This window comes from Dermacentor andersoni, chromosome 3 (assembly GCF_023375885.2).
Source record: "Dermacentor andersoni chromosome 3, qqDerAnde1_hic_scaffold, whole genome shotgun sequence".
Classification (NCBI taxonomy): domain Eukaryota; kingdom Metazoa; phylum Arthropoda; class Arachnida; order Ixodida; family Ixodidae; genus Dermacentor; species Dermacentor andersoni.
In genome coordinates, this window is record NC_092816.1 from 112,700,862 (window position 1) to 112,719,638 (window position 18,777).

At 42.8% G+C, this 18,777-nt stretch overlaps 1 protein-coding gene across 3 annotated transcripts in view; it reads left to right on the forward strand.

Annotated features, from left to right (window-relative positions):
* Positions 1–4,492: 4,492 nt before the first annotated feature.
* The window catches only part of LOC126539397 (uncharacterized), a 51,293-nt gene continuing 37,008 nt past the window's right edge, over positions 4,493–18,777 (forward strand). The window contains exons 1-3 of one of the 3 annotated variants that reach the window (XR_008614028.2): positions 4,493–4,648; positions 5,849–5,902; positions 8,803–9,020. Coding sequence is in view for 2 of the 3 variants with exons in the window: in XM_055074851.2 (XP_054930826.1) it covers positions 4,639–4,648; positions 5,849–5,902; positions 8,803–9,020 (282 nt within the window). In the remaining variant the exon portion in view is untranslated. The other 2 variants (XM_055074851.2, XM_055074852.2) reach the window with 2 other exon arrangements.

Below are 18,777 nucleotides of genomic sequence, written 5' to 3' on the forward strand. Positions count from 1 at the left end.
GCAATTTCATGCTGCGTCTAGCTGGGGCTGGTTAACTCTCACAGGCTAGGTGACTGTGTGTCAACACCCAGTTTCGAAGGGGATGCCAATAAATATTCATTATCATCATCATGAACAGCAACGTCCCTTGCCACGGGTCAAATGATGTTGCATGTGCGCCACGTAGTCTACATACCTGTGTTTGCTCTTCGGTACATGTTATGGCACCTCCTCGCAAGGTATGAACCGCAGCTGATGAAGCGAATCGTAAGAGCTACGCGCGCGGCGGCAACCAGGCAACATCGGGCTCAGCAGACCACCATGCAGAGTGCAGGACAAGCCGCTGCTCGCCGTCCACGCCGGGCGGACAATGCAGATCGTACTCGTGAAAATTCATGCAGCAGCATATTCCTATGCTGCTGCTTCGTCGTCAGAAATGAACCGGCTGACATCACTTTCACTCTCACTTCTCTTTATTTATTTTATTTATTTATGGTACCCTCAAGGCCCGAAGGCATTACAGAGGGTAGTGGGAAAACGGGAAGCATAACAATGAAATACGAAAAATATACAATGTAGCATATTAGTAATCCCTAATTATACAACACTAAGTAATGTCTTGCCTAATAGTTTGCAAGTACGACAAATAATGTAAACAAACTAGCATCATGATAATTCCTGTTAATACAATGTTAACCAGTGCCGTCCTTAGTTGTTTGCAAGTACGGCAAATAATTATGAAAGAACATGTTAATAATTCCTTATTATACAATTATACAATTCCTTATTTCACAAATCGTAGCTTCTGGCGCTACGATTTGTGATAGTTATGACTGCACGCGACGACATCGACAAAAGGAATGAGGCAACAGGCCAAAAAAAGTCAATATTTCTAAAACACAGTTAATTATGGGGTTTTACGTGCCAAAACCACTTTCTGATTATGAGGCACGCCGTAGTGGAGGACTCCAGAAATTTCGACCACCTGAGGTTCTTTAACGTGCACCTAAATCTAAGTACACGGGTGTTTTCGCATTTCGCCCCCATCGAAATGCGGCCGCCGCGGCCGGGATTCGATCCCGTGACCTCGTGCTCAGCAGCTCAACACCATAGCCACTGAGCAACCACGACGGGTCTCTAAAACACAGTTAGTGACGCTCCAAGGATTGAGCGGAATAAACACATTGTACGCCGTTCCTGACACTTATTACAAGAAAATGAAACCCGCGTGACGGTCAAATGTGTTCGTTGTAAGTGGAATCAACTATATTGTCTTTCGGCGAAGTTCACAGACCAAGGTGATGATGCGAATTTGTTTTGAATAAGTCTAGGATCAAGTTGAATTCCGTGTCCATGAGAAATGTTCGTCAGAAATCTGCACGATGTTGACTTTATCGGGCGAACTATTTCTTTTATTATTTTATTACAACTGGAGCAGAAACTAAGGGGAACACTTCTACCGCGAAAAATTTTCAGGTTGCACATAAGATCACTTAGCGGGTGAAAACACGTTTAGATAGGTGAGTGCGCCCCTTTTCACTGGTAATTTTCCAGAACTGCCAGTAATCCCCCACCAAGTAACCGCTTTTAGCGATTTTGCCAATTGGCATACAAACCCAGTGGCCGTTTGTGAGTGTTTGCTTTCACAGCAGCAGCCACATGTTCCCAACAATGCTATCTGTGGTTGGACACAATCTGTACTCGGAGCCCTGCGTTCATGCCACTGGTGCTCTCAGCCGGTGAGTATTAGGTCCAGAAAAGATGTTTCCCCGTTTGGAACGGGCATTCGAACCCGCTATACTTTCCTTGTATAAGGCGACGAGCAATAAAATGCAGGACACAGCTACATAAAGTGGCTAGACAATTCATTCATTCGTTCATTCATTCATTCATTCATTTTGCGTTTTTAAATTTTTCTGACAACCCATATTCTTTGGAAGCATATACGCATGCTATCTCAGGGCATATTATCCAAGGGAAAGAAGCACGTTGAAGTGCAACGGGTATACAGAACCATACAATTTAAGGTGTTGTTGTTTGCCTTCGCTTGGACATACTCAGATTATTTTTTTGCGCTGTACAAATTGGTTGTATGTACGCACTGTAACTTTGGGTTGTAATTTTAACATATCGCAAAGCATACTTCTCTCGACGAAACTGAAAGAACAATGCTCTGTAAGAGTGTAGGCCATGAAAAGTTGAGGTTTGTCATGCTCGAGCCGTCCTCATTGGAATATCGGTAATTAGACGTCCGAAGCTTCGGAATCGCAACCCGGCCTCGCGACGGCTCCCTCGGAATAACGAAAGCTAATCTCGAAGGCCACGCTTTTGTTTACCGCGAGCGGTAATTACAACGTAATTGCAAAACTGCAAATTTGTCATAGCTGTCATGTTTTACAAATCATTATTACAAATCAGACGTCTGAGTCCGGGTCCAATCCCTGTCATTGTTTGCTACAATGATTTCATGGAAGAAATCTTTTTTACATCAGGCTAGCGTTGAGCTTCTGATTGGGCACCATGGCTGGTTCGCAGGAGTTAAACAGGTCAAAAAGTTATTTGTAAGTATATGTGTCACTTACGGAGGCACAGATAAGTTTGAGGCTTTGGTAATGCTTTTATTGCAAGAGCAATTATGTGGACACTTCATGAGAATTTTTGCCGTTGTCTGCGCTGTGAGGTCCCGTGTATATTTAGGTATGTGTGTTCTATATGCCACGCCGTGCTGTAGGAAAGGCATTGGCTGTATGACATGCGGTAAAGAGCTTTGAAATGTACCCAATGCGGAAATAAGTTGGCTTTAATTAATAAACATAAATGAAATTGTCCGATGGCACGATTCCGAGAGCTCCGAGCACAGCAGCTCGTATTTACTTAGGTTACGTTTACTTCAGTTCATACTGCCCCTGCAGCTACGCGTCTGGTATTACATATAATATTCTGACATGTTGCTATCGCAATAATGGTTTCGCCCTTATGGCCCAACTGCGATACTTTGATGCATTAGGCTAGTTGGTGTACGCTCATCGTACAACACAGACTAACAGGGACAGTGAACACTGATTAGGAACGAAGCCACAAACTGACCCGAAGAAGCGCAATTGAGCGCGCATGCGTACTTGAGGATGTGCGTTCTGAGCCTTTCTTTCGCGATGTTGTACACAAGCTGGTCCGCCCGCTCGTAGTGGGGGTCATCATGGATGTTTAAGCCCGATGTGCACGACATAACATTTAACAGAGCCAGTGAAATCTTATTAAGTCGAAAGACTACATTGTCTCGTCAGACGGTGGCCTTGAAAACGCGCGTGCGATACAGAAAGTCACGTGAGCTCGCCTCGCGCCGAGACGCGCTCGTGCCACTGCTTGCGCGTTCGTCGTCGTCTTCTTCCACGGCTGACTCCGATGCCGCTCATCGTGCCAAAAAAGGCAAATTAAGACAGATAATTGTAGCACTCGAACCCATGACTTTCGGAGGGGGTCGAACCTTCGAGATTATGTGTGAGTCGAACTCACGACCTTCGGTGTTAAGGCGAGGCTGATTAAGACACAGTTAACGTATAGTTAATTAAGGCACTCGAACCCACCGCATCTTATGTTAATCAGGGCGAAGTTTATTCAGGTACAGCTAATTAGGATATCGTCAATTAAGGCGCTCGAAACCACGACCTTTGGTTGGACTGTCAAATTTTAACTAGCTGTTATCCATCCGAGATTGTTTTTACTGCGTCAATATATCCAAGGCACCGTAGTTTGTGTCTTCGTTTCCAGTCAGTGTTCACCTTGTACCCGCTCGTGTGTTCCGTGATAGTACCGATAACAATGAGTTGCAAATGCTTCCAGCGTAAATAGTTTAAAAGCATAGCCTTCGAGATCTGCCTTTGTTACTGCAGCTGCTGCGCTCTTTCTTTGGACACCACCAAGGAGCGCAAAAAAAAATTAAAAAAAATGCGAATATATATTTCTTCTCAAAAACCATGCAAGTAGCAGTGCATAAAGTGTATTCAACTGTTTGGATAATAAAAAATAATTTCGTTCAAAATTTGAGCAAGAACAGAACTGCGGTAAGAAAAAAAATTATTTTCGTCCATGAACTCACGTCCTTGTAGTCAGTATAGTTATAGCGGTATCCTTTGCTACTTATTAAAGAAAGTACTAAGCAACTCCGGTTATACTGGCTATGACTGAAACGAATAATAGGTCGCGTCCGAATCTGCGCACAAGGGATGGCTTCCTCTACCGTAGAGTTTCACATTGTAGGAAACACGCCCTCTACCAGTGCCTCCTCTATTATGTAATAGAGGAGGCACTGCTTCTACACCGTACTCTACACTGTATTTCTTCGAATACACGAATTTAATCTCGAAGGCTATGCATTTTGCGTTTAGTTGCTTTTCGCCACTTTTGGCGCCGCGGTAATCATTCCCCCACTGACGTCGAAATTAGAATCAATGCAATAGCGTCGCCCATAACATCGAAAGCGTTGCCATGCCGTTCCCAGCCACTTCTCGAGCTTGTAGGAAAGATTAGTGTCACGGAGGAAGTGATTAGTGTCTTCGTCCTGGCTTCAATTTTCTGCATGTCGTGCTTAAAGTTATGCATTCTGCGATTCCGTGAAGCAACGCTTGTGCGCACACCGAAGCTAGGAAGACTCGGAACAGCATGACTGCAGGTGCCGGGGCCACATTTGAGCTTCCGTAGCAGAGGACACCGCTGGAAAAGCGCGCTTCGTTACGAAATATGGGGCGGCATATAGTCAAGGTTGGCGCCCCAGATTACGTCGGCTGCGATACCCGCTGAACTTGTTACTTCTATCCGGCCCGCCACAGCCCCCCGGGCATATCTGATTTGTGGTGTGATAGCAGCGTGTGTATGTGTTGTGTATAGTTGGCGCTATTTTATTTCGCTGATGTGTGGATACATTGTGGACCATTGAGCTAGTGCGCGTGATATCCTCTTTGTGGTAACGTTGATGACTTTGCTTGTTGAATACTGGTGGTGAAAAAAAAAAATCTGTGGCTGCAATAAGTGATTGTGCACCGCCAAGTGTAAGTACTGTCCGCGCCGAAAGCTTGCACTGGGTCGAGTTACATGAGGTCTTAATTTGCGCGCGATTTGGCGTATTGGTTGCACGAGCTAGCTCAACCTGCAAAGCTGCTTTCAGTGCTTCGTGTAAACGTTTCAGTCGGTCCTGCGGCATGACCGCTTTCGATCGTGGTTGAGCCCTGTCAGGATCGAACAGCTCGATGGCAGTTTGCTCCCTTTCGCAAGCTGCGTGAGGGAGCCAATCGCGGTCGATAAATTCGATCCATATCGGGCTCGATTGCGATCGTAAGTGCCCGTGTGGCACCGGTATTCAGTGTTTTCGCAGATACCGAGCACCGTAAACCTTTTGCGCCTACAGCGCTTGGCACTAATGTAAACTGAATCATTTGTGGATGAAATTTCAAAGTGCCATTTGTTTACCAGAAAGCGTAGATGACTAAGCTATTCAAGTTGCTTTTTCAGAGGCTGTCTCCTTTAAATTTTTTTAGCAGATATGGATGTCTTGCTGCCGCTAAAAAAAAGGGGGGGGGGGGGGTACTTGTGTGGCATCAATGATCGTAACAGATAAATAAGCAAGTTTTCACTGGTTATTGTTTAACTTGGATGTCTGAAAGGTTTAAAGGACAATTTATTGCTGTTCTCGATCTTCTAAACGTACGACACGCAAATGCCAAAGTTAATCGCCCATATGATGTAATGATACAAAAAAAAAAAAAAAACTCAACTCTCCGCATGGTTATGATAGCTGGAAAGTGTTGGACAAAAAGGGAGAAATTGAATTTGTTTAACCTGTAAACATGATATAACTTTTCCCATTTTTTTACAGTGTGGTGCCTTGGAGAGAGACATTGCACCGGAAAGCAGGCTGGCTTCACACCATGTACCATATAACATTTTTTTTTCCCGTTTTCTTTCTTTTTTAATTTTTTTTTACTGTGAAGCGGCAGTGCCTTGTGGAGCAGTGTGTGAATTACGGATGACACACAGCTCTTGCTATTATGCTCGCCTGAGCAAGCAAATTTGCTCTGTGCCCTTTTGGAAAATTACTTTTTGTATATTGTTTGTTATGAGTATCTAGTTCTGTTTCATAAGTGTATACTTATTATGTTATCAGTATAATTGCTTTGTCGCCATATTTCTTGTCTTGCTTTTCATTCTGATTTGTCTTCTTCTATAACTGTGCCTGGGTGTGATGTGTTAATACTAAGATGGCAACTTAATGCGAACATGTTCAAGGGAAGGCCAATATTGAGCATCCTAGGCCATGTGACATTGACATTGGAGCCACAAGACTAGCATGTCAAGATTGTTCATTTATTTACGTATCTGTTTCATATGTTGTCATTGTACTTTGCCAATGTCCTTTTGTATAGTTATAACCCTTTATGTTGTCCTAATTTTCTGACATTCAGTTGTATCATACCTTTCCACACCTCTCAATATTTCTTTATTCTATGTCTTTCACGGCCGTGGGACACGGCAGATGTCCTCTGAAAAGTGAGACAATAATAATGCCTGTGACTTTTTCTTTCTTCTTATGAAATAGAAGACATTATTTATTTGAAAACTATTTGTAGTAAGAGTGACTGTTAGCATTTGCTTAAAACTGGAACATTATAATGCATCTTTGCAAACATTTCAAAATATTATTGCAGGTTTAAAAAGCAATAGTATACCACTGTCAATCAGTATGGTGCTAACTGCATTCGGTAGTTAAGAGGCCCCTGTATGTGTTATCGCCTCTATGTGGCAATACATGGTAATTCTTTTTTCTGTTTTACAAAATACGTAATGAATACTTTCTGACACGTTGACATGCAACAGTCATTCTGGCATTATTTAACAAGAAAAGCCATCCACTGTATACTTGGAAGCTGCACTTTTAATTTTAGTTGTACTTGTCAGTTTTTGCCGCCTTGAGGTATTGTGAAAAAGCAACATTTCAACAGCATTTAACGCTAAACTTGACCTCCCATTCATGTTACAACTGCTTAACTGAGCATTGAAAAGCATTCACTTTGGCTCATTTGGCTGAGTAACACTCCGACGACCTGAAAAACACAAGTCCACTTGTCAAAACGGTCGCTCCTGCCTTTACCTTGTTCTAGTTTTGCTCATCAACTCCAATGAGAAGAGTTTTGCAGATTATGTCAGGTTGCCCGATTTTCAGCTCTGGCTATTGTGCTGCTTTTGTCAAGGCCTCGAACATTGACCTTTGTTCGGAGGGGGCCTTCATTTTTTGTGTTACTTTCACTATGTCTTGCATTTCATTTATGCTCTAACTGGGTTACAGTTATTCATTATGGTTCCATCAGTGTGTATACTAAGTATAGTGAAAAATGCTGTTTGTTGTGTGACTTTTTCTACGATACACATGCTTGTTGCTGCTTTCAATTTGAGCATCTGCTTGAGCAAGCTGTGGCAGTTTGATATTTTATTATTTCAGCATAGACTGTGCAAACAGTTGTATGCCTTGTCAAGCATTGCCAGATGCAATGTGCGAAAGCTTCAGCAGTGCTACCTGATTCGCGTGTCTGGTTTGCGTGGCTTGTTTTTAGGAAGGACGTCATTATTACGTGCACTTGGTCAAGCTTGATTAAGGTTGTGGGCATCCCCTGCTTTTAGTCCCTGCTTAAAATGCTAAATTATTGCAAAAAAAAAAAAAAAAGAAACATACGGAAGCTATGTTGTGTGTTGTCGAAACAAAGCTTTCTGGACATATAGCAGTTACATCTTCATGAAGGAGCTGATTCCCACATATAGTATGGGAATCGCCCAGGGTAACATCAGTGCATCAAGATTGACTAAATTGTCCTCAGCATAGTCTAACACATAATAATGAGTAAGGCATGTGTGTGGGATCTTAAAAATTTGTATTTCATTTTCATGTCATGCTTTTCAGTGAAATTGTATATTATTGTCTTGCTTGTCCTTTTTTTTAGCTTTCTTTAAAAATTTTACTAATTTCTAAAGCTCTTTCATTGCTTCTTCACCTTCACTAAAAACATGAATTCAGCTAAGCCTTGAGTTATGACGAGCCTATCTTGTGGCTAGTATTTCTTCAAAATGAAAGGATAAAAAATAAAACCACAAGGAATAGCTGCTTGCGCAGTAAGCAAAAAGCTAGTTTTAAAACATATGAGTGGTGCCACAACATTTTATTGAATTATCACAAAACTACTTGTCAATTAGATAGTTGGCTATACTTGGTAAGCACTAAGCCTTCAGTGTCATTTTCTATACTTCGATTTCCATCCTCTAGAAGCAACAGATGCACGAGACAAACTGGCCAGAGCTCGCCATAATTCCTCTCTTTTGTTATTGCCTTACCTTTTGAGCCCCACAGCATACCAGCATAAAGTTGCTGATTAGCCTTCCCACCTTTTCATTTGCACTTCTTGCTTGTTTGGTGCAGTTGATATTTCTTTGTTAGATAATACCTTGAGTTGTATCTGTGTGCTTGTTAAATGTTAACTTGTTTGTGCTTTGATTACTGCTAAGTATATTTAATGTTGGTCTATACGCTTAGTTACCTGTTTTACATCTAATCTGCTTCATTTGTTGCTGTTTACATGCCTGTTCACGTGCTTGCACATTTATTACTGTTTCCTCTCAGTTGTACTTATTAACCAATTTTTGCGGTTGTGGGAGGTCCCTCTGTGTCGTTCCTAAACTCGGGAACCTCCTGTTCTGATGTGTGCCTACCCTCTACTGATAACCCCTACCACGCTTATTGAAGTAGGCTTGGCTAATTAAGGTGATGGCTCTACTCTTCGTTAGGCTTAGTGCTGATCAAGCTGGAACCGCCCAACACCGCGCCTTGCTGGATTCCTCCTGCGGGTTCGCACGATGGAGCTGCTGATGACCTGCGAGCCGACAGGCCCGGTGCTCTCGAAGAGCTGCTGACACAGGCGCAAGCAGCGGCCAATGTCGGCGCATTCTCAACGCAGCCTGCTGGCCTCCAAGCAAGACCACAAACAAGAGCTCCATTGTCTACGGTATGTCGAATCTTTCGCCTCGCCCAGGTGGTGCCAGTTGCTATTTTGCACACACAAAAAAAAGTGGCTCTGGTTGGAACACCGTCATTCAATGCCGATGGTGCTCATTTAATTCGTGCTTCACAGGCTGCTCGAGCAGCTCTGACTGCTCAATTGCTGCAACTGCCCACCTGTTCTATTATATATTTTGTGGGGTTTACCATAACAGTGTCTGATTTCCAACGTCGTTGCAGTAGCTGGCAGACTCAAAAAGTCCAACACATGGTGCCAAAACGCAGGAAACAAGCACCTGTAGATTAAGGCTTCGTGGCTGTTCATGTTCCTTGTTTATGTGTAACCAATATCGTCTCCTATAGAATTGACTTTGTGTCTTGCTTGTGAGACTGTATCAAATTCCGTGCTCCCACTCCTGCGCCAAATTGTGTAAATGCAATTTCTTGCACCATCGTAATAAAAAAAACCCGGTTTTGCAATGAAGTACGCCAAAATTAGTGTTCGTGCAATGCATGTGTGGCCGTAGTGACCTGCAGACATGCATAGCGCGCATGACTGAAGCGGCTTAACAAATCGAACTTCACGTTATCTGTATGTTGCTGGCCCATAATTCTGGCTTGACGGGGACCACCTAAATGTCCGAATAATCGAAAGTTCGAAATATCTGAATTCGCCGCAGTGCAGGTTAATTTATTCCACGAAAGGCTAGAAAGTGTGCTGTATTGTCGGATGCCCACTTTCAGGAATATGTTGACTTTCACGGGATTTCGTGTGTGGCGCATTGGCATCTAAGAGCGACGGCATTTTCATACTGTTCCAGAAACGCTATTGTCCATCCACGTGTCCGGGGCTAGTCACGCGAGACGTTGTGAAAATGAAAGTATACCTGACAGGGACCATTAAAAAATAAAGCTAAAGTTTGTCAACCTGTTACTGCATGCACGTATGTTTACCCATGATTTCGTCAGTTCGTATATCACTATCATCAAGGGTAGGACGCCTGCACCAATTGTGCCATTTTCGTACAAATGCCAATTCCTGCACCAAACTGTGCCAAACATAAGAAATTGGCCGAAATTACACCACACTGCACCAGAACAGCTTCTGCCTGTGTGCTCCGGCAGTGGCTGCCAACAGCGAGCATATTCGTTCTCCAAAAAAAAAGTGCAGCCATTCACATTCCGCACGACGGTGCCTCCCGAACAGTTTCTCGCAATTTTTGCACTTATGATACTGGACTTTTTGACGCTTCCAGCAAGTGGTCTGCACGCGTGCGGCCACTCCCGCTTGTCCTCACTGCTGTCGGAATGGCCAGGGCGGCTGTATTTAGCAGGACGGCACTCTCTAGCTGAGGCACAAAACAGCAAAAAGACTGAGGGCGCTGCGAGCGAACTAGAACCTTTTTCAACTGTTCTTGCCTCACGTCCAGTGCTTCATTATCTTGTTACCCCTGTGGCCACTGGTATTGCTCTTGTACCATTGGCATGAATAGAAGCGTGTACCATAATGAACGCCTTTTGCGTGTATAATTACACTCAGTGACCGATTTTTTGAACATGCCCGGTAATTCAAACGCCTTTACTGAACAGCCACATACCCTGTTTAGTCAATGTATAAGGACGTCTGGAATTTCGGACACAAAACTTCTCACTGTCTGGTCTTCCCGACTTTATTGCCGTTTCTGCAAGTCTGAAACAGCATTAATTGAAGCCACTGCCATTTGGACTATATCACCGTCTCGAACCGCGCTCTCGCACGCCGATTCACTGGTGCGGGAAAGCTAGGCCTAGCTGCTTCAGACGTTCGCTGCCAAGCTTCTCGCTGTTGGGTGCTGTTTTTATTGAAAGAATTTCTTGCTTTCAGCAGTGGCGCTGACTCTACCTTTGTGATTCTGACCGATGGATTTGAAGCGCAGAAAGCATGCCACGTTGCATAATGCCAATTGGCGAAAGTCAGCTTTGCCGTGATACACTAACGTTACGCGGTTAACCACATGTTTTGTATTGCGGTGAAGCATATTAAGAGTGTAAAGGGGGCAACTGTCACGGGACATGGTATGCCTTATTTATACACGCAGGCATCTGTCATCGCCTGTTGAAGTATGAGCTACAATACGCCTAATACATGTACTGGCATGCCTTCCGAGTATTTCAGGCGTGCCTGTGATGATTCGAGCTTTTTGGGGCAGTAAAGCCCATGCATTCATTTTTTTCTTATATTTTTGCGTACCTTAGGGAATCCGAAAAATTGTCCGTTGACTGGTAGCTAGTTTCTGAGCATGGAGAAGTGCCATGCGTATGTTTCAAGGTCTCAATTAAGCCACTGTTACGAATGTCCTCACTTTCACCCAAACTGGAAAGGAAATAATACATTGGAGTAGTCTCGAAATGGTTTACGTTTGAATTTATGCTGATAGTGCCTTCATGTGATTATTTCCTGCATAAAGTGAAACCACCTCATAAACACATACCTAGAAAGAGAATGATAAAGTATGTGGCTACACAAGTGTGGTAGTTAAACAAGTTGGCGGTAACATAGGACGCGTTTATCTGTTTTCGCCAATGTGTAATGTCGGCATAATTTTAGCTTGAAACTTAGTGTGGGCCCTACGCCACCTTGGTAAACCTGATAAATAGCAGTGTAAGTAGCGGTGTAAGTAGTATGAGCCCTGTGCCACCTTTGTCAACCGGACAAGTAGTGGCATGAGATCATACTTGCAAGTCGTTACTTAAGAAAGGTGTTCTACTTTGTGATTTCTTATTCACATTTCATTTGTTCGTGACAGTATATCTGCTTAGACACAAAGGTGCAGCAGTAATTTACGTTACGGAAAGAAGGAATGATTTGAAGTTGACAATGAAGTAAAGATTTAATTTCGTCCATTGCAAAAGAATTCTGCATTAGGGAGGCGTGCACTGCAGCAGGTCCAGTGGGCGAGCATCTCTGTCTCCAGGGCCGGTGTAATGTAAAACTATTCCAATATGTTTTAGGGCCCATATGGGAGAGGCCTGAGCCATTTTGACCTATCGCGAAGAGGTAATGGTGGATTTGGAATAAAAACACATCGTAGTAGTTTTACCTCATACTGGCTCAGGGTGGATTGTGGCTTTTTGGGGCTGCGGTGACATATGGTGACCCAGAAATTATGTTGCCGCGTCGACTGCATAACTAGTGAACATTTTCCGCTGTCGTCATAAGCGTTGGCACGGGAATATGTATATAGTTCAATCGTAATGCCACCAATGTTTTCGGCTTTACAGAAAAGCATGCGCCGTGTCGCTGCTCGACCCGCTCTTCCATATTCTAGTACACTATAGCTACAAAGCGCGCTTCTACCACCCCGCATTCTGATTGGCTTGCAGCAGGGCAGAACTATTTCTATTATGTAGGAATGGCTTTCAGTAAATCGCAGTATTTCGCAATGCTGGCTTCTCCTCCGTACTGTCTGTTGGTGAAGCACATTCCCAGGCACTTCACCAACATTCTCCAGACATTAAAGAAAAATGTATTTATAAAAAATGGCTTGTGTTACTTCTGCAAATCTTGGACTCACTATTGCAGAATGCATGTTTTTGTGATTGCTACTACTAAATAAAGATCAACAGGCACTGTTACCACAATTTGCATGTACTAAATGGCTCAGTATCCTGATAATCTGCTTGAAAATTCAGCTTAAGACGTTGCTTAGTACAGCTGCATTACAGTCCCGTGTTGGTTTGTTCTGCATTCTGGTGTGGTTTCGAAGTATTCTATTCCATTGTTGCAAAATGCTGCAGTAATGCTGCAAAATGATATTTTATCTGCTCTGAATTGCTCCAAAATGAAGTTTCGTCTGCGCAGTGCTGCTCCAAAATGCAAATTTACTTGCTTCAAAAATTGCTCCAAAATTACTTTGGGCAGTCCCACCCCTGTATCATTGTCATGCTGCCGTCACAGATAGACGAAAGTACAATCAGTGTATGCACCGAATATTCAACATCTGGCAACATAACAGGATTGCGAGTTTGTAGCGTTGCCATTTCTGCTGTCACTCCTTTGTGCTCTTCACCAGTTTTAAGCGCAGCGCTCCGCCTTTGTTATCAGTGGTGCCAGCCAGCCGTGAAAGTGGATGATAAGGACAGCAAATAGAATCAGACAGAATGCATCCCTGCAATATCGTGGCCCAGAAGTCAACCATGCTATCATTGCCGAATGATGGCATTTCTTTTTTGCAACAGTCCTTGTCCTCGTTGGCGCAGACTTCAATGGTGGAGTCAACACCACTTCATTGTTTAGCGCAAAACAGCGGGCACAAGAAAGATGATGGGACAAGGCGCTACTCTCAACTGACATCATTTTATCGCGTCACTCCTTTATAGACAGCAGAATCTAGAAGAACATACGCAGTGAGCACCAAGTGCAGGAATCATCAACATCCGATCGCAAGAGCGCACTCATGTGACAGAATTTAAAAATTCAGCACTGTACAAGCACAATAATGGCACAATAAGGCACAATAATGCACTGTGACCCCAGTGACAGTATGAAGAAAGCTTCCGATAACTCTCGGGCAGTGGTATCACGGTTGTTTTTCAGAATCGTAGTATCGTGAAACATGGCTTTGCACTTGCACCAAAACTTCACCAAAATTTACATTGGCCTGTTCCAAACTGCTCCGCAATGAAATTTAGTCTGCTCAGTGCTGCTCCAAAACACAAATTTACTTGCTTCAAAAATTGCTCCAAAATTACTTTGGGCAGTCCCAAAAATCAATACAATGAAATGATCAATAAACAAAATGATGACATTAATAAAATGATGTCAGTTGAGAGTAGCACCTTGGCCTGGGTCGTCTTTCTCGTGTCCGCTGTTTTGCACTAAACATAGTAATTACGGATTCGCACCAACTAGCCCGCCAACGTGTTGTGCTGAACAGCGCCACTTAACACAACTTGAAGTTGCCTGGACCATGTCGATATTTAACATGTGAATGAACAAACGCTAGACGTGCGGTTTGGGTGCGGTTGGTGCTGGATTAACCGGGCTTCGCTCGTTTCAGTTTTGAGGAGGTGTAAGCAACACAACCGACGGCCGTGGTGCAGCGATGCCAGCAACGTATCAAAGCCAAAATGTTGCTGTTTCTGTTCAACTTGGTGGTCAAATTAGCGTGCAGTCGTGCAATCGAGTCCAAATTATCGAATGGTGTGACCTAAGGTGTCCGAAATTTCAGTCGTACTTGTACATTCAATTTATGGGCTAGTAAAGGTGCCTCAAAGTAGCCTGAATGATCAAGCCTGTCTGAATTGTTGGTGTCCGAATAATCGATCGGCACCAGTTGCGAATCGGCCAGTTGCTGAGCAGAGGCTTCAGCATTACGAGGAAGAGCAGACCATTGAAAAGTGCCTGGGTGTCTAAAGCAATGCTTGATAGTTACGAAGGGCTCATCAAGGCTGGCCTGGCTCAGAAGAGCATTGCGTAGGGTCAGGTGTTTCTGGCTGATGCTAGCTCCAGCTTTGCTAAAAATAGGCATAAGCTGGCAACTGTCAATAAAATATTTACAAAATGTGAAAGGCATAGCCGTAGGCATAGCTTTATTCAATTTGAAATAAACTAATTACGGCACACTGTGTCAACAGGTTTGTTGTCATAATTTAGAGGCATACTAAATTTAAGGTTCAATTGTATTTTTCTATTTAGAGGCAGAGCATCATTATTCTACATCAAGCAAATACTTTCTGGAATAATGTTTGTCAATTTTAAGTGTTGGAAATGTTGGATATTGCCTAGGAAGTGTCAAGCAGTTGACTTTTGTTTGCTCCAAAGTGCTCTAAAACCTGTGTTTGGGTGCTTAAAACTGCTCCCAAAATAACATTTTGATGCTTCAAAAATTGCCCCAAAATTCAGTTTGTCAGTGGCGCCACTGAGGATGGCAAGATGTTATATATATGTCAATCAGGTGCTGTCATCAAAGTTCTTTGCAAAAGTTTTTGCACTTTAGGCAGGCTACAGGTATATATATATATATATATATATATATATATATATATATATATATATATATATATATATATATATATATATAGGACCCGACGTAGCATACGCAGGAAAGAGACGACGAACTTTTTGGAAGACTTCTTGTACTTAACGTTTTCGGCTGGTGGACCAGCCTTCGTCAGAGTACAGTAACGCATGTACAACACATACACAGCTTTAAAGGCACCGTATCACGAGCAGAGGGCGCGCTATCTGCACTGACTAGACCATACACTGCACATCATAAATCATTATCATTGCGCATTATAAATGATTATCAATGACACGCATTTTGGAATATACAAAAAATGAAATGCAGATGTGTTCACGATACAATACATACAAACATGACTCTCAAGTAAGTGCCAGCGGTTACCATGATTATGCGTAGTGAAAGCAAAATGACTTATACATGCAGATACAAAGGCGTGATGTTTAGCACATGGCATCAGAAGTGCAACCTCGAATTATCTAAAAATTGAGATGTTAAGCGTACAACTTTGAACAACAGCGAAATATGTCAAAAGAGCCACATGTAAAGAAAGACAGAAAAAAAGCGCTGAAATCATGTGTGTACACTGTGTGGGAGGTGTATATTTGTGCTCAGTCTAAAGTTAGACAGCTTAGTTTTCCTTTGTTTTCATTTATTCCGGACGAGACAGTGTTATATTTGTGAATCAGGTAAGATTCGCAAAGCTCGCGGTCATGGTTGGTGCGGAATCCAGATTCGAGTATTGTTACTTTGAGATTATTAAATGAGTGGCCCGGCATGTTTACATGTATCGAGAGTGGTAGATTTGGTTGGGATTTGGCATGCGACCTGTGGTTGTTAAAACGGATCCTGAAAGGTGTTTCAGTCTGGCCTATGTATTGCATGTGGCAAGTGCCGCACTCGAGCAAGTACACTACGTTATATGAATCACAGTTGAAACTGCCTTTAATAGTGAACATGAATTGGCTGGCTGTGCTGGTGGCAGTCAATGTAGGCGTTATATGAGCGCAGACTTTGCAACATGGTTTATTGCAGCGGCTGCAACCGGTCGGGTTAGAAGTGGCGATCTTTGAAGACGTTAGTATGTCACCTATGTTTTTCGAACGTCTATACACGACACGTGGTGGCCCAGGAAAAATGTCTTTTAACCTGTCGCTTTGGGTGAGAATGTTATAGTGTTTGCGGAGTATGCCTGAGACCTTAGGGTTAGATGCGGAATGTGTATGCGGAATGTGTATATATATATATATATATATATATATATATATATATATATAAAAACATTCTACAACTCTGCACAGAGTTTACAGAAGTCCCAGGCATAGCTGATGAAGCAAACACTTGGAGCAGTCCTGATGTGTTGTCAGGCACCATTCACATCTTGTTGTTCTCCCAGCAACTACATCCTGCTCCATTCAATATTTTCTTCTCTTTGGTCTGGCATTCCCAATGCTCTCTTTTCTGCAGTGGCATGTTTATTGCTTAATCCTCAAGTCCAAGATGTGCTTCAGCAAAGGACGAGTCCTACCCGTCCATGCCACTGTTTCCATTGCTTTAAGCACCGTAAATGAGCCACACTCGTCTGCTGAGTTTCGACACTCGTGCATATTATTTTACAGTTTGCATTTGTTTTACTGTTATGCCTTGAGAGAATAATATTCAACACTTTTAATGTGAGAAAAGCTGTTTTTTCTAGAAGAAGGTTTGTTGTTTTGTTGTTCAACGTTTTTATTGGGTGAAAGGAATAAAGTATATACCTAACATCTTTTTTTTTTTTTTTAATCAGCATGCGATGTGCAAAACTTAGGGAAAATAAAAGACAATTTTGTTAATTTTTTTTTGCAGTTTCGCAGGAAGAACATTGCGGGTTAAAATTAGAGGTGCCCGACTATTCTAAAGTTTCGATTATTGCCGGATATGATATCTTTAATAGTCGTATTTGATTTGAAAACTAGGAATTCAAAAATTTTCGAATATTTGATTGGATAAGAATATTCGAAACAAACCGAATGTATTGCTGGCTGTGCGGCAGCGAACGTGGTTCTTAGCATTTATCCAACTTTCTTTAGCTTTTTATTAGCTTAGCTTTCCAACTAATCTAAGAAAGTGTGCCTGATGTTGTGCTGAATTTTGCGATAATTTGATGCTGCTGGCGAAATTTCGCATGTAAGACGTGCTTATCCACTGGACGTCTAAGCTCTGCAGGAAACCCAGCCTCTCAGTAGCAAGGGGCGCGGGTTTGTGAACAGTAAGGGTGTACACTTTTGAGGGTTCCACCTCCAATCCTGAACTTATTGCTTGGCAGCAAATGTGAGGAGTGACGGCTGGTGCAGGGTCAAATGCCTCTGAGCTGGGTGAGCTGTTATATTTTGAAAAACTAGTCTAGCGGCATGTCTAGTGGCCACAGCCCAGGGCATGCCTGATGACGAGAAAAGGATAGGAGCATTAAGCGAGGGGTCTGGACAGTTGGCACAGGGGGGCCTCTCTACTAATTCTAATAAATGTGGCCACGCCTCCACATGAGAGCACACAAATGATGGTGAAAGACACACCACGAGTTCCCACGTTGTGTTTTTCATCGTTCCTTATCCTTTGTGTGCCGTTACTAGTTTCCCCAAATCCAGTTGACATTGTCAGATTCTGCAAGTTTCGTCTCTGCTTTGTTTCTTCCTTCATGCTATATGTACTCATATTTCCGTGTCTGGCAACTCTCCAGGATTTTGTGTAACATCTATAAATTTGGGCTCATTCCGCGATTTTGCAAACATTGCATCATGTTTAAAAAAAAAAAAATAAGTTGTGTTCCCAGAAAAATTCATAAGGTTGTAAGATGGGGCAGCACAGGGTTGCGAGAAAGCGCACACAAAAAAGGAGTTGCAATGGTACCCTGTGCCATGTTCTTGCTGCAGTGTAAGACGCCATTTGTTAAAGAGGCACTTGCTTCAGAAAGATTTGTTCTGACAAGTTCTCGAAGCACCCAAAATTGCCACGTCAGAACCTCTGAATAAGCGACTGTGGCCTAAAGGCAGTCATATTCTTCTCAGTCCTTGCTATTTCGAGTTAGTACTGCTTGTATTATGTGTTTAAAGTAAATGAGTGTGCATGTATATTTCACCAAAGGTGTTGGCTCAAGGCAAACCCTCTCAAAAGAAGTTGGCGACATCGTCCCAGACTCTGCTGGTTTGCTGCTGCTGATGTCTTGCTGAATCACTCGCAAACAGAAGGTTAAATAAATTCATGCCCGACAGTTGCATCAAACCTCGATATTGCCGCACAAGAGCCTACTGCCCTAACCTATGGGCTACAGCTGCATGCATATGTTTCTTGTTCCCACAAAAAGTGGTTCTTTGAGACTATTGGTGTGTCGGCCACCTGTCCACGGGTATTACTAGAGTCTATTAGTGACAGGCTCCATTTCATCTTGCTGATTTACCAAAGTTTTGATAACACCGATTCCCGCAGTGATCGGAATCTGAGTTAGTTATTCATAAACATATCTTTTCAGTAAACGATATTGCTGAAAGAATCTGGATGAAATATATGGTACTAATAACAAACCTCAACAGTGCCTGTACAGTCGAGGGATCGTACTTTATGAGGCTGCTTTGCTATGACATAGTTTGGGGAACGAATTCGTTAATCTTTTTCATTTTGTGTGAGTGCTCTTGGCACTTGTTGGCAACTCTCTGGCACTGTCTCAGCGTGTAGCACTGCTAGGATTAGAATAACATGTTCTAGACACACACAGATCAGAGACAT